Consider the following 16,511-nt stretch of genomic DNA (forward strand, 5'->3'; position numbering starts at 1 on the left):
GAGATACAAAAAGTTGGTGGAATCCCCCATTGGCACCCTTACCTGGCACCCATGTCCTTTTGCCTACTCCATGGGTCCGAGCGTGTCCAGGAAGTCCCCAGTCCCTCTGTGGCATTCAGAAGAGACGGTCTAGATCCTGCCCATTGGTCCCTCATTGGCTGATTCCCAGATGGTCATAAAACCCAAGGTGAGACCTGGAAAGTGCTAGAATAGGGATCCAAAGTCCCTTCACCTGAGAACCTCCTGAAATTTCAAAATAGTAGTGAAGGCTGAGACAGCCTATAGGTTCCATCATCATGGGAGATCTGCTACTTTTCTTCTTGTTCACCTCAGACTTCAGTGTCTCCCCCACCCCCACAGCACACTATTCTGTCTCTGACATCACCAGGCTCTACCACACAACTCATGCTAAGAGCCTGGGGACTGTGCCACTCACCCTAGATTCTTTCACCCTAGGCAAAAATCCAGGTACCCTGGTTCAGCAACAAGGTCCTTTGTGGCTGAGCTTCTTTCAGTTCAAGCCACACCCAGTCCTAGACAAATGCATCCTGCTAGCTTCCCTGACACTGTCCTCACACCCCACCGCCTCTCTCTCAGGTCTCACTCAGTAATATTGATGCATTGGCTGAGGGCAGGCATTTTCTCCAGTCCCCAGTAGAGCATAGAGCTGACATCAACTAATTGACTTAGAACAGTGGACAGCTACTATGAGTGCTGGTGGCCACACAGGACCAATCCTCACATGTGTCTTGTGTCTTTCCTTAGTGAGGCACCTTACTAAGGCCAGGCACCACAAATGGGCAATTATTGCTCTATGAACTCTCTTCTGTGGAAAGGATGCTTCCATTCCTATTAACAGCCCGGTCTCTGTGTGCCTTGTCCTAATAGAACAGGTAATGCTCTGCTTTTTTCCTCTTATGACTCCTAAAGTAGAAACCAGCATTTGCCTGGATTGTTAGATCATATTTATTGTGGTCTAAAGTCTGAGATAAAAAAAGAATGACTAATTTGAAGTCTTACATTGAAGGAACAATTTAGGAGCTTTGAGTGTGTGGAAGACAGGGAGATGCCCTTCAAGCTGTGACCAGGATTAGGAGTGAGGGGCTTGGTCCCAGATCATAGGAGACGTCAGCCTCCTCAGCCAGTGAGATTTCCCAGGCTGAGGGAAGAGAGGAATGGAAAACACTAAGGATGAAGGTCCAGTTTTTGGACAATTATGGCCACTGCTCTAGGAAACGTTGTCAGGGAGGAGTAGAGGATGTGGGTAGACTTGAAGCTACTGGGCCAGTATTCTAGTTATGTAGTGATGATCCTATTCCACATACACTACAGGACCAAAGCATGACTTTCCTTGTAAGGTACATGGCTAAGATATGGGGCGCACGCGTGTGTGTGTGTGTGTGTGTGTGTGTGTGTGTGTGTGTGTACAGTTTATCACATGGAGCATAAACCAGCGATGGCAGAATCAGGAGATACTCTAAGAGTCATGTGAATGATCCTGGCAAAATAATGTCCCCAGGTACGTGGGTGCTATGTATAAACCTAGTTTGTTTTGATTTCAGAGAGTGGGACCTTGAAATGTAGCTAGGTATGGATCAGGAAGAAAACACTTTTTGTTAAATTTCTCAAAGGTCTTGTTTCCCTTCTATTCTTGTACCCAATGGGCCTACTGCTCAAAGGAGCACCCTATTCAGTTTTGATGGCGGAGTCTTCTGCTCTATCATTGATCCTTCAAGGTACTTGTGGCCTGTCTGCTATGAGACATCAAGGCTGTGAAATCCATATCACCTGAGGGTGTCTTCTGCGGTAGAAATACCAGGAGTTCAATGACTCCAATTGGGATGAGAAAAGAAGGGGTCAAAGATGATGTCAAGAGACTCCTGGAGGCTAGATGGGAGAGATCAAATTTAGAAAAATCAGGACCTACCTGTGGGGACTTCCTATATCTTCTTCATGGAAACTGGGAGTTGGTAACAACAATTGAAACCCAGGCTGGTGTTTGGAAGCTGCTAGGGTTGGGAATGTTAACTTCTAGTCCAGCCAATTGTGTGTGTGTGTGTGTGTGTGTGTGTGTGTGTGTGTGTGTGTGTGTGTGCATGCACATGCACATGCCATTCTTGGGGCTTGAATTCACGGCCTAGGTTTTCTGCTCAAGGCTAGCACTTTACCAGCTTTTTAATGGTTAATTGAAGATGAGTCATGTGACATTTCCTGCCTGAGCTGACTTTGAACTGTGATCCTCAGATCTCAGCCTCCTTTGTAGTTAGGATTATAGGCATGAGCTACTAGTGCTGGGCTAATTAGGCTAACTTTGAATATTGTTGAGTGGTTGCATTGTCTTGAATATATTTTAATATTGCCATGAACACTTGCCTGTTTGAAATTAAACTGGGAATGTTGAATGCTGGCCTTATTGAACAGGAAGCATAGGGTGAACTAGGAATAGGAGGCAAGGAGAGAGGGCTCCAGGTATGGGGAGAGTCTGTGTAATATTAACTAGATGGAAATCCAAGTCAAGCTGAGGGGCAAGAGGCTTGAGCACTGTCCCTGCTCTGTCTCGCCTTGTGCTTGGTGTGACTATGGCTTTCCATATACACAGTGGCCTCAGTCACAAGATGACCTGAAGGAGGTTTGGGTCTTGTGGCTTCTCTGCTGTTCTGTATGCAGGAGCAGCTCTCTCCTTCTGGGTCCTCACTGGATATAGGATGCACTTTGGCCATGTTTGAGGCTGTGGCATGGCTGTTCCCACCAGCTGAGAGGTGAGGGCTGCTGTCCAACATCGCCAGTGTCAGCAGATGTGAACATGAACAGTCTCAAGTTTACTCTCTTTTCTAGTCTTCACTTGAGGACTAGATGTGAACATTCCACTCCCTGATATAGTTAGGTTTCATTTAAAAGTGGTCCAGAGCCAGGCACCAGTGGCTCATGCTTATAACCCTAGCTGTTCAATAGGCTGAACTCTGAGGATTATGGTTCAAAGTCAGCTTGGGCAAGAAAGTCCATGAGACTCTTATCTCCAGTTAACTACCAAAGGGCCAAAAGTGGAGCTGTGGCTTACATGGTAAGAGTGCTAGTCTTGAGCAAATAAGCTCAGGGACAGAGCTCAGGTCCTGAGTTCAAGCCCCAAGACACGTGCACATGGGCATGTACACACACACACACACACACACACACACACACACACACACACACATGCATGAGCTTGCATCAATGAGCTTGCATTGGATGCTATGCTAGCCTCCAATGAGTGAAGAGGCCTACTGAGTCCAATGGGTACAGCACTCCCATAGATATGCAGGATCACTATGACCTATGTTCTTAGGGGCAGGTCAGTGACCACTACCTGTAGTGATGTGATCAGAAATCCAGAGGGATTGGGGTGGAGTTTTTACAGTATCCATACATGGATCTGCCAAGAAGACCCCAGACTATAAGCATTCTAAGCCCCATCCGCCTACCTTTCCATTGTTCTTTTTAAGGGACAAAACTGGTTGTTATGAGGCTTCATTGAGCAAGATTTTGGAAGAAATAGAACACTTGCTAATTTTATAGCCTCTGAACTCAGTGACTTTCTCATTGAATTTCCAAACATTTGAGAGAGTTTGTGTCTCTTACACAAGCTGTAGACTCCCGAAGCAATATATTTTCCATGTTAGTATATACAATTGGACTCTGACCTCCTCAAGGCTATCCTGACTTCCTGGTTCCACAGCTGCTCTAACAATCTGGAGGGCCTTCCTAACCCACTACATAATCTGCAGGGGACCTTAACCCTCTCCCCACCCCCCTGCCTTTCTTGTGCCCATCCTGAGGCTTGAATTCAGGGCCTAAGAGTTGTCCTTGAGCTTTTTTGCTCAAGGCTAGTGCTCTAACACGTGAGCTACAGCTCCACTTCTGGCTTTTAAAGTGTTTAATTGGAAATAAGAATCTCATAGACTTCCCATGATCTTCACAGAGCTCAGCTTCCTGGGTAGATAGGATTACAGGACTGAGCTAGCTAAAGATGCCAGCTTAAAAAAAATTATTAGCACACGTCGTTTGTCAGAAGAAAAGGTCATTGTGATATTTCTACACTTGTAGCCAACATGTCTCAATCAACCTCCATCCTCTGTCACTCTCCCTCATCCTGTGTGTGTGTGTGTGTGTGTGTGTGTGTGTGTGTGTGTGTGTTGGTCGTGGGCCTGAACTCTGGGCCTGGGCGCTATCTTTCAGCTCTTCAGCTCAAGGTTAGCACTCAACCACTTGAGCCACAGCACCACTTCTGGCTTTTTCTGCTTATGTGGTACTGAGGAATTGAACCCAGGGCCTCATGCATGCAAAGCAAGCATTCTACCACTGAGCTACCTTCCCAGCCCCTTTCCCTCATCCTTATATTCCTTTTTTTCTTAAAACAGTTTAAGTGACTTTTATTCTGTTTTCATACATGTAAAAAAGGATGCCTCACACCCTTTTGTTAGGCCTCATTCACTGTTGTTGTTTTTTCAGTAGAGGACATAAGTCTAGGTTTTAACATGAAATCTCCCAGTATTTCTTTCTTTCTTTTACAAATTGGAACTATTTATAATTCTGAACCCAAGTGGAAATGAGATACTGCCCAAAAACAATTACAATAAATATAGGCTTCTTGATCTGCCTTCAAATTGTACAGTAGGACTTTAAAAATTATTATTAAGTAGTTGTACAAAGAGATTACAATTCCAAAAGTCAGGTTATGAGTACAATGCATCTTGATGAATACCACCCCTTTGGTTTTTCTCTCCCATATTCTCCCTCCCATCCCTATGCCCCAAATTTTCAATGTTAAATATAAATCAAAGTTTTTCCAATGGAAGAGAGTATACAGATTCTTGTCTTCTCTTGGCCCAGTATCACTACTTTTGTAAGAAAGAATAACTTTTTTTATATGCTTTTATTGTGGAAATACTGTACAGAGGGGTTACAGTTACAGGAGCAAGGTAATAAGCACATTTCCTATCAAGCATTGTTACCTCCCCTCTGTTTTTCCCCTACCAGCCCTTCCTTTCCATCTTCCCAACTCCTCCCACCCTCCTCCCAAGTTGTAAAGTTCTTCTGCAACATAAATTTTTTATTTTATTTATTTATTTATTTTTTGAGGGTCCGGTCGTGGGGCCTGAACTTGGGCCTGGGCGCTGTCCCTCAACTCTTCAGCTCAAGGCTAGCACTCTACCACTTGAGCCACAGCGCCACTTCTGGCTTTTTGCTTATGTGGTGCTGAGAAATTGAACCCAGGGCCTCAGGCATGCAAGGCAAGTGCTCTACCACTGAGCCACCTTCCCAGCAGCCCCAACATAAATTTTCTAATGGATGTCTTCCAAGCACCAAAATAGCTACTAGTGTACAATAACTGACGGAAGTTTCTCCTCTTTCCAGTTTTGTCTGTGCCCACACCTTGCAGTGCCTCCTGGGCTCTGAGCCGCCCTCATTGATTGGTTAGCTTCAATGTTTATTTCTGATAACTGACCCTCCTTCCAGTTTGTGAGCATCTTGGGGGGTGTTATTAATCAGGTGTCCTCTTGAAAGACAGACCCACAGGAAATCTACAGAGTATATGAGAGGAAACTTACGAAAGGATTTCATAACTTGTGGTGTCACTATCGAGGGGAGGCAGAGCGGAAACTCTCAACAGCAGTGCCTACAAGAAGATACTATGGAGTTGCTAGCCTGGGAGGGCAAAGGCTTCTTCTCTAAGATTTCACTGTTTCATGGAGACTAGAAGAGTACAATGAGTTGTATGGGACCTGAGGAACTGTTGTGCAGCCACAAGTCTGACAAAATGGAAGGCTTTAAGGAGAAATGAGGAGGAAGGTAAGGAGGATGTAAGACTGTTGAAACACTAGTTCTTGTCTACAAAAATTAAACCCCACAGAGTTCAAAGGTCAGGAAACCAGAACAGAGCCACTCCCAGCTTGATCCAATCAAAGGTTATTAGGCAGAGGTCATGGCAAAAGTATTGACTAAGATTGTGGTGGCCTTTGGGCAAGGAAGGCATAGTTCTAATAACGTCTTTGGTTAATATTTCTAGTGAACATATTTGTGAGTTCCCTACTTGATAACCAAAAGGATTTATTTATTTGACTTGAAATTGTAACCCCTTTGTAGAACTACTTAATAATTTTTAAAGGAAAAAGAATTGATAAAAAGTCTCTGACACAAAAGTGCAATGTCTGTGTGCCTCTGATCATGTAAAAAAGAGTATTTATCAAAATGAACTGCAGGAAATGGAAATGAGGTTTTTTGTTTTTGTTTTCTTTTTGTATTGTTTATCTGTCTTTGGGAGGGTAATGGATGAACTTGTCACCTGACTTATATAACTGTAACTCTTCTGTGTATTACCTTTATAATAACATAAAAATAAAAATGTTTTAAAAAAGAATCAGTGTAGAGAAGAAAGCAATCTACAAGCAGAACCTGAATCTTCATCTGGAAACACATGACACATGGGTGATGATGGTGATCATAGGTTTAAGAAAAGGTTGCTTAGGGGCTGGGAAGGTGGCTCAGTGGTAGAGTGCTTGCCTTGCATGCATGAGGCCCTGGGTTTGATTCCTCAGCACCACATGAGCAAAAAGAAAAAAGCCAGAAGTGGTTCTGTGGCTCAAGTAGTAGAGCACTAGCCTTGAGCTGAAGAGCTGAGGGACAGTGCCCAGGCCCAGAGTTCAGGCCCCACGACTGGAGTCCCCCCCCCCCCCCAAAAAAAAAAAAAAGCAAGAAAAAGTTTTGTAATCCTCTGTTTTTATCTAGAGTTAAGATTTGGCACAGGGAAACTTCTTTGGATATTGCATTGAACCCAACAGACCTGTAACACCCTACCCTTATCCCCCACTCCAAAACAAGGTTTTTCATATAAGAATCCAATACCAAATTGGGAAAAATAGATTTGTGTTGGAGGTAGGAATATAAAACTTGGGAAATCTGGTAAGATCAACCATTTTCATTCCTTAAAATCATACATTTGTAATTGTGTGTGTGTGAGAGAGAAAGAAAAAGAGAGAGAGAGAGACAGACAGACAGACAGACAGAGACAGAGTGTTCTGGGGCTTGAACTCAGGGTCTGGGTGCTGTCCCTGAGCCTTTTTTGCTTAAGGCTAGTACTCTACCACTTGATCCACAGCTTCACTTGTGGGTTTTTTGGTAGTTTACTGGAGAGAAGTCTCATGGACTTTCCTGCCTGAGCTATCTTCAGACTGTACTCCTCAGATCTCAGCCTCCTGAGTAGTTAGGAATACAAGCTTGCCTCACCAGCACCCTGCACATTTGTGATTTTTAATGTTGGCTTGGGTGGGAATTCTGTTCCATACTTTTGTTGTTATTGGTACCAGTTCTCCCATGTGATTTGTTAAATCCATAATAAATCTATGTGCCTAGCAGCTGAAAAAAATAAAAACAAAAAACAATGTATGAAATCCCTTTAGTTGGTTCTGGTAGGCCACCCCACTTCGATATGTTACTTCAATTATTATACTGTTATATTTTGGAGAATAGTCCTCTCCTCCCCTCTCCTCACCTTTCCTTCCCTCTCCCTCATTTTGAACCCAGGTTTCTCAAAGGCTAATGTCTCATTGATGTTCCTAAATGCTCAAAATAACTCTGAACTCAAGCAATGTGTGGCAAATGATTAAAGACAGAGAACATTTTTTTGTTTTTGCTTTTTTAATTTCAAGGAGTACAGGAATGGGAAGAGGAATATTTGCTGTGATACTACAAACCTTTCACTTCAAACTCTCTCTCTCCATTCTACTGGTCCTGGCAAGAAATCTTGTTTGGACATATAAATTCATATTCTCATGGCAGAACCTAAATTGTCAAAATCTCAGGCTCTTCACAACCAAGATAAAGGCTAAGGGCAGAGTTGTTCATTGGTCAAAATAAAAATGTTAAGAATCCAGCAGGTTTGAGTTCAAATCCTAGCCCCACCTCCAGTGAATTCAATCTCTCTGACCCTGACCCCCACTTGTGCAGGAGGGGTCAAAGTGGCATCCCCCCTGTGTAATCCCTTTAGACCTAGAAAATCTAGGAGCAGCTCTGCCCTTTTGTGAGTTTAGATACATCTTACACATGTCTTGGGAATATGTATTTTAAGTTGTGTAAAGGTGCTTTACTGTGATACTTTTTTTTTTTTTTTGGTCGGTCCTGGGGCTTGAACTCTGGGCCTGGGCACTGTCCCTCAGCTCTTCAGCTCAAGGCGAGCGCTCTACCACTTGAGCTACAGCGCCACTTCCAGTTTTCTGGTGGTTTATTGGAGATAGGAGTCTCACGGTCTCTCCTGCCCGGGCTGGCTTTGAACTGCGATCCTCAGATCTCAGCCTCCTGAGTAGCTAGGATTACAGGCGTGAGCCACCAGCGCCTGGCTTTTACTGTGATACTTTCATAGATGCATGTAATTTATACTCTTAGTATACTCTCTTAATCATCCTCTATCCTTTTCAAGCAGTACTTAGTGAATTTTACAAATCTATCATATATTTTGCTGTTCACCCCTAGCACCCTTTCCTTTACTCTTCCCATCTCCCAGTGATTACCCCTGCAAGGTAGTCTCTCTTTAAGGTTCCTGTCCTATAATTATCATCATTATTATCATTTAAAGTCTAGCTTGCAAGAACATGTGATACTTAACTTTTTGAGTTTGTCTTATCTCATTCAACATGATGAATTGCATCTATCTTCCTGCAAAGGACATAACTTTATTCTTTAATGCCGAATAATATTCTATTGTGTGTGTGTGTGTGTGTGTATATATATATATATATATATATATATATATATATATATATATATATATATATCCCTTTTCTTCATCCATTCATCAACTGTTAGGAAGGTAGGCTGATTCCTTAGCTTGGCTACTGTAAGTAATGTCATTATTTAACATGAGTGTGTGGTTATCTCCACTGTGTGCTGCTTTACACACAGCCTTCAGATATACACCCAAGCACGGTAGAGTATATTGATATGGTCGATCTAATTTAGTTTTTTGAGGACTCTCCCTATTGGTTTCCATAGTTCTTGCACTGATTTAGATTCCCTCCAACAGTGTATAAAGGCTCTTTCTCTTGTACCGTCATCAGCATCCATTGTTTTCTTCAAGATTGCAATTCTATTGTCAAGATGATAGATACTGCAATCTTTAAAGCACTTCAGGGATTTGCACAGGTATTCTGAGACTTTGAGACCTGGTAGCCCAGGCCTAAGACAAATTGTTGCTGGTCCACAGTGAAAGATATATATGTCTATCATTTTTCTATTGCTTTTAATACAACATTACCACCAGGTAGACAAATGAAACAGAAGCACTTCAAAAAAAAGGACAGAATTCCCAATGCCTCCATCCCACCACCTAGATGATTAGAATCTGAAATACACAAAATCTGAGCTTTAATGATTTGTACTACTCAGATCTCAAGATTTTCTTGTTACTATTTTAGAGTCCAATCTTACCCTGCCACCGAGAACTAAGATTATAACCCTGCTTCCTGAATAGAAGGGAGACAGTACATAAAACGAATTATACGGAAATTCAGTAGCTTTGTTATTGTGTCTACATAAAACTCTTTAGTCTTCTGGAAGCCCATTCTCTGATAGAGAGCCAGGGCCCCATACTGAAACATTGAGGTCTCAAGGACAACTTCACTGCAGCCCTGGTCCCGGGCAAACTGGAGAACAGTCCTGACCAGAGCTTTAGCTATCCCCTTTCCTCGGTGCTCCAAGGCCACAGACATGCGAAACAGCTGTAACTGCTTCTTCCCCAAGGGAGGATCCTTGACAGGCAGGACACTCACCATGCCCACCACCTGCCCCTCACACTCAGCCACCCAGAAGCAGGAGTCATGGGAGCTCAGGTAGGACTTGGTGATGTCAGCCAGGTCTGTGCGGCAACACATGGCCACATACTGCTTCCAGGGGAATCCAGCAATGAACCATAGGAAAAGGAGCAGAGTGAAGATACACACAATGGCCAAGATCCATGAGCCATAGAGCAGGAGTAGAGCAACAGGCCCCCCAAGTAAGAGCAGGAGGGTTTGAGGCATCATGAGCAAGTGGCGGAAGGTGGTGGGGATGTGCTCCTCCATGCCCCTGGAGAACAAGGCCAGGACCCATTTGTGGTCGCTCTCCTGGTACTTGCGGATGTGATAAGGAGCCATGGGGAGACGTCTGTGGTGGAAATCCCAATGTCCAAAAGAGACTAGTAGATCTGTCTATATACCTTCCTGTAGCCCTGTAGAAGAGAGAAGAAGCCATGTGAATTCCCCTACACACACACACACACACACACAAACACACACACACACACCAACTCCCAGCCTCTGGGGAACCATGGACAATCCATTGAAGGGTCTTTCTATCTATTATCACTCAAAAGGAAATGTGACAGCACCACTGGGAGGTGTAAGATCAAAAACACCTCATTAGACTCTACTTCCTCTCTCCCGTTGTGTGATATCTGAGGTGTAACATTTAATATCTCTCAGCTTGTGCTAAAGTAACCCCTGCCTTTATGTTACACAAAACTCTGATATATATGGTCCCTTCCCCCTGAGCGCCTTAATTTACTACAGACTGAACTCGTAGTACATTGAGATGGCACCCTTTGTCAAAACTGTCTTGGGTACCTGCAGTACATACACTGAAGAATCCTGTGTTCCCAACTAAAGTTCCAGCAAACCTCTTTCCACTTGATTGTAAAGATTTAGGTTGCAGGGGCTGGGAAGGTGGCTCAGTGGTAGAGCACTTGCCTTGCATGCATGAGGCCCTGGGTTCGATTCCTCAGCACCACATAAGAAAAAAGAAAAAAGCCGGAAGTGGCGCTGTGGCTCAAGTGGTAGAGCACTAGCCTTGAGCTGAAGAGCTGAGGGCCAGCAGCCAGACCCAGAGTTTAGGCTCCACAACCGGACCCCCCCCCCCCAAAAAAAAAGATTTAGGTTGCAGAGTAGCCCCAAAGGTCTAACTACCATAGCACACCAACCTTGAGATCCCACAAAGGCTGTGGGACTCCAGACATTACTCATACCCTGCCTGACCATGTAGTCTTATTTATTCACCTGCTACTACAGAGTTGTGAGTGTTCTGGACAGCCTCAACCTCTAAATGGCATCTAGGAAAGACTGTCTAGGGCCTACCTCATGTTTGAGGAATAGACCTGAGTTGACAACTTGTTGGCTAGATCCTAAATAATCATCAAATTGAAGGTCAAAAACAGGGAAGGGCCAGTTGAAACCCAAATCCATTTACCTTGAAATTTTCAGGAAATTAATTCTGTAAGGGTGCAGACCCAGGTCAGATCAGGAGGCCTCACTCTTGAAAGGCCAACCCTCCTCCTCTTCCATCTGTACAGTACAGGGATTTGAATTCTTTCTCCATGCTTGGTAAGCCAGCATTCTAGCCTATGAGCCATGCCTTCAGCCCTATTTTCTACTAGTCATTTTTGGGGTAGGGTGTTTTTTTCTGCTTTGAGATGGCTCACTTATTCTAAGCTTCCTAGTAGCTAGGGTAACAGGCACAGAAACTTTTTTCTGCCTGGGCTGGCGTCCAACCATGATCCTAATAATCTCAGCCTCCCAAGAATCTAGGATTACATATGTGAGCTATGGGTACCTGGCTCAGTCTGGTTTCTTAAGCACAACACTTAAGAGCCTAGGAACTGTGCTGCTCACCCTGGCCTCTTACCACAGGCAAAAGACCAGGTCCCCTGGATTCAAAAAGATCCTTCAAACAGACTGCCTCTACCCAAGCTGTATATGGACCTAGAAAAACTGATCCTAGCAGTCCAATATACTGTACTCTCTGCCCTCCTCTCCATCAGGTCCTCAGTTAGCAGTGCTGCTGATCTACCTGTGGAGCTGCAGGTGTCTTTTCTAGTCCCTGGCAGAGCTGACCTCCAGCTGACAGGCCTAGGAAACAGCAGATGTCACCCAGAGCTGTGTCATCACATTTGTCACAAGTGTTAGCTGAGGATGTCCCTTGTGAAGACAGGCTAAGAACCACAGAAAAGAGATCCCTTCTCTGTAACTCTTCACTGTGGAAGGGCTGCTTCCTTGCCAGATGACATCTACGTACACTAATTGTGCGTGTTCACTGTGGCTAGGGGCTGTGTGGGCACTGAGGAGGAAACAGATAACCAAAGATCTTATATTGCAGGAGCTCCTCAGGTGCTTGAGAGTTGGGTGATAGGTTGATACCCTCACAGCTATGGCAAAGCGAAGAGGGGACAGATCCAAGGTCACAAGAAGAGTGAGTAATGAGGCTTCCCAGAAAGATTGCTTGGGCCCAACTCTAGGAGACATTGGGGTCTGAAGGCAGTGAGAAAAACTTCCTAGGCCTAGGCCTGGGAAGACAGGTATGGATAACAAGCAGACAGGCCAGAGGCATGTTGTCTGGAGAATGATGGCCAAAGGAAGAAGGAAGTGTGTATAGGTGACAGAGTCTGGCCTTCAGGACCAGCTCCCTGAAGTAAGTGGTATAAATTCTAGCAATACTGGAGGCCACAAGTATGCTTTTGGTTGGGAAGCTGTATGACTGGCACTTAAGATTGCCACGTAGGTGCCATATGTGCATATACTTTGATCTTATTCAGCTATCTATTACTTTTTATTATTCTCTCACTATACTCCCTTTATCTTTCTTGCAATACTTTAAATATAAAACATTTCAAGAGAAAATATGAATATAAAATACATAGTGATTGTCATTATATATTTTCATACATGCATACAAAGTACTTTGATTATACTCTCCCTTGCCCCTTTACCCTCTTTTCCCAAACTAGAGAAATGAGGATTATGTTAGCTTTTCATGAAACACTGACACTTGGCTACTAGGATTTGAAGTTACAAATCTTAAACTTCAAATTTCTTCCCTCCATTGTACTAGAAAGAAATCCTAGCAAGAAATCCTATTTAGACATGAAATTTTATATTTTCAAGGCTAACATTTTTCCCTCGAAAATTTTTATATTTTCACCGCAGGCTCCCCATAACGAAGATAAAGCCAAGGGCAGAGTTGTCTATTGGACAAAATATGAATTTTAGCGTCCAACAGATTGAAGTCCAAATCCTAGCCCACCTTCAGTGTGTGTCACCTCTCTGACCTTGACCATCACTTGTGAAGGTAAAGTCAAAGCAGCACCTTTCACTTTCCATGTGCACAGCGGTCCTTCTATCCCCAGCAACAGCTCAACCCTAACTTTTCTTTCCTTCCCTTCCTCCTCCCTCCCTCCCTCCCTTCCTTTCTTCCTTCCTCCCTTCCTTCCTTTCCTTCTCTTTCTCTTCTCTGCCTGCATTTCTTTCTTTCTTTCTTTCTCTCTTTCTTTCTTTCTTTCTTTCTTTCTTTCTTTCTTTCTTTCTTTCTTTCTTTCTTTCTTTCTTTCTTTCCCTCTCTCTCTCCCTCCCTCTTTTCTTTTCTGTTTCCTACGTAAGTACCTAAAAAAAAAATTTGAATTATGACCCAAACTATACAAACTGAGAACTATAAATCCAGAAAAGGAGCAGTCACTACCATACAGGATCCCAGGAATATTCTAGCATATTTCAAGAGCTCAATATATGTTGACTCTGCAAGCTCTATGGAAGACTCGGGTAAGATTTGAAAGACTGATAGGATCTCATTGGAGGAGAATGTTTCAGAAGAAACTTCAGGCAGAGGGCTCCAAAAACTAGCTTTGGGGCCTGGCTGGCAAAAGTAAGTTTCAAGTAGTGGAAAGAAAGCTAGAAAGTAGATAGGGACTGAAATATGGCCAAGGACAAAAAAGGGAGAGGGAAGGAAGGAAGGAAGGAAGGAAGGAAGGAAGGAAGGAAGGAAGGAAGGAAGGAAGGAAGGAAGGAAGGAAGGAAGGGAGGAAGGAAGGGAGGGAGGGAGGGAGGGAGGGAGGAAGGGAGGAAGGAAGGGCAGTGTAACTGCTTCCTGACATCTATGTTTACAAAAGATGAAGCCAACAGTGAACTTTACTTACTTGTTGAACTGGAATAGGAAGCAGGCAGCAGGGGCTACTCCACAGCAGCCAGGTGTCAAGTACTCAGTTTCTGAGCTGGGTGCCAACAGCAACAATGCCAATGTGTCTTCTTTCTGAACTGCATAGAGATTGTTTCTGTATGAGGGCAATTTCATAAGAATGGAGCACCTGTTAGTATTTGTAGTCTCACTACCCCCTGTAATGTGCATTATTTACCTAATAAAAACACTGAGAGAGGACAACTGTCCACGGTCTACATTGAACCGTCCATATTCCTGAGACAGCCAAGTGGCCATCTTCTATTCCTCAAACTATTCCTATGAGTAATGGGATCTCTAAACTTGTTTGTTTAAATCACCTAATAGTCTTTTTTCTCTTTCCAAATACACATGGTGTGTGTGTGTGTGTGTGTGTGTGTGTGTGTGTGTGTGTGTGTGTGTGTGTGTGTGTGTGTGTGCCAGCACTGGGGCTTGAACCCAAAGCCTGGGTGCTTTTTCACTTGGCTTTTCTGCTCAAGGCTGGCACTCTACCACTTGAGCCACACCTCTGCTTCAGGCTTTTAGGTGGTTAACTAGAGTTTGAGTCCCACAGATCTGTCTGCTAAGGCTGGCTTCGAACAGTGATACTTAGATCTGAACTCCTGAGTTGTTGAGCCAGCTGCATGCGGCTAACATTTCCCCCCCAATATAGCTAAATGTTACAAATACATCGGCAAAACTGCTACACACACACACACACACACACACACACACACACACACCCCAGTAAGCTCTATTTACTGGGGTTTGCACTCGGGCTCCTGCTTTACCACTTGAATCACACACAAACACACACACCCCATCGCGCGCGCGCGCGCGCACACACACACACACACACTCGGGCTCCTGCTTTACCACTTGAATCACACACACACACACTCACACCCATCGCTTGGATGGGCGTGCCTAGAAGAAGGCGGGCGGTCAGGATCACAGGATCCCGGGTCCTCTGCTCTCAGCCTCGCTCTTTGCTTCTCGGGGTCCCGGAAGAGACTGAAGCTGAGGACCCTGGTCTCGGCGGAGGGTGGGGAGGTGGGGTGGGGAGGTCGCGAAGCCGCGGCCCGCCTGGCTGCACGGTCGGCACGCCCGCCCCCCCCCTCCGTTTCTGCGGAAGCGGAGCGGAGCCGGGCGGTGGGAAGGCGGCACCTGCCTGCAGCTCCACTGCCCCACCCGCCCCAGCTCGCGGACACCCGCCCTGCCCAGCTCCAGGCCCACCTGGGTCAAGGATAAGGACCTGCGCAAACAAGTGAGAGTTCTCCACAGACTGCTCCTCAGCGTGCCCGGACACGTGGCTCCTCCCCCCGCCGTGCTCCTCCTCCACGTCCCCGCCAGCCACGCCCACTCCCGGACACGCCCACCGTCCTGGTCAAGACCCCCGAGGCCGCGTACATCTGAACCCTCTTCCCAATAACCGAAGTAGTGGGCCAGAGGAAGGACCATCTGGTGACTGTCGAGAGCCCTGCAGATAGTCTATCTGCATGATAGGCTTGACTATCTCACTGGAACATCAGGAGGCTGTTCACAGAATCCGGTCTTTTCATCCTGCCCCATACAAATACCGGTAGCTGCTAACAACCACCTTTTCACCCCCCAGTAGCTGCTAACGACCACCTTTTCACCCCCCATACAAACACCCGGTAGCTGCTAACAACCACCTTTTCACTGCCCTAAGCAAGCATCCTGCAGCTGCTACCCCCAATGAAAAAGCTTCCTTATTCTAAGCAAATAAATACCCCTGCGTGAAAAATAAAATTTGGCAGCTTGATCAGAATCTTTGTCTTGCTGTCCTTCTTCGTGTCTCTTGTCCCTTCATTCCTTCTCGCTTAGGTTCACTGCCCTCGTTGAAGTCCTGCGGGTCGGGACAGGTGACCGCAGAGTAATAGCCTGCAAGCCCTATGGCCCTTCTAGCCATCCCTAAAACCTCCTGCGCGTTTGCTTGATTGGTCTCAACTCTTTAGTTGTCAAAGGGGCTTCACTTCTCAAGTCAGATTTTGAGTACACCGCATCTTGATTAGTCTTACTCCTTCCATCGTTCTCCCCCACCTTTTCCCAGCACCTTCCATACCTTCAAGTCATGGCTCCATTTCTAAGCCAGCATGTGGAGCTTTCCAATCTGGGATGCCTCTGTCTTCACTTCCTGACCCACAATACCCTCCACAAAGCACACACATATGTTCCACTGTCCAGCTTTGGGCGTCTCTGCTAAATCCTTCAGCCCCACTGCAAGCATGGATTTGGTCCAAGAAGATGAGTGAGAATTTCTTCCTTCTTTATTGTTGCAGTGTGACCAGACTTGTGAGTCTCAAGGATCAGGGAACCCCTCTTCCTGGACAGACTGCAGGTTGCCTGCAATAGGAGCAATCGTCCAGTGTGAATACTTTTGTCCTGTTATTAGTCTAGGAACATAAGAAGCTTTATGCTTTGCATTTAAAAGGTATCTAGGCAACAGAGCAACTACTGTGAGGCTCATGCTTTAAAGAAGAAAGGTCTAAATCCCAGTGGTGACTAGA

At 45.0% G+C, this 16,511-nt stretch overlaps 1 protein-coding gene across 5 annotated transcripts; it reads right to left on the bottom strand.

Moving 5' to 3' along the window:
- Positions 1 to 9,251: 9,251 nt before the first annotated feature.
- LOC122125133 (probable N-acetyltransferase CML1) lies at positions 9,252 to 16,157 on the bottom strand. Of its 5 annotated transcripts, none has more exons than XM_042699693.1 (3): positions 16,067 to 16,157; positions 13,964 to 14,098; positions 9,252 to 10,234 (listed from the first exon to the last, which is right to left on the bottom strand). In XM_042699693.1, exon 3 carries the CDS (start codon positions 10,158 to 10,160, stop codon positions 9,477 to 9,479), a length of 684 nt encoding a protein of 227 aa, XP_042555627.1. In that variant the 5' UTR covers positions 10,161 to 10,234; positions 13,964 to 14,098; positions 16,067 to 16,157; the 3' UTR covers positions 9,252 to 9,476. The 5 variants fall into 5 exon arrangements, with proteins under 5 accessions (XP_042555627.1, XP_042555625.1, XP_042555629.1 ...); XM_042699691.1 differs by lacking the exon at positions 16,067 to 16,157 and adding an exon at positions 15,217 to 15,317; XM_042699695.1 differs by lacking the exon at positions 16,067 to 16,157 and adding an exon at positions 15,217 to 15,307 and having other exon boundaries at positions 13,964 to 14,081.
- Between the last annotated feature and the right edge of the window lie 354 nt (positions 16,158 to 16,511).

This window comes from Dipodomys spectabilis, unplaced genomic scaffold, assembly GCF_019054845.1.
Source record: "Dipodomys spectabilis isolate Male_0828 unplaced genomic scaffold, ASM1905484v1 ptg000262l, whole genome shotgun sequence".
Lineage (NCBI taxonomy): Eukaryota > Metazoa > Chordata > Mammalia > Rodentia > Heteromyidae > Dipodomys > Dipodomys spectabilis.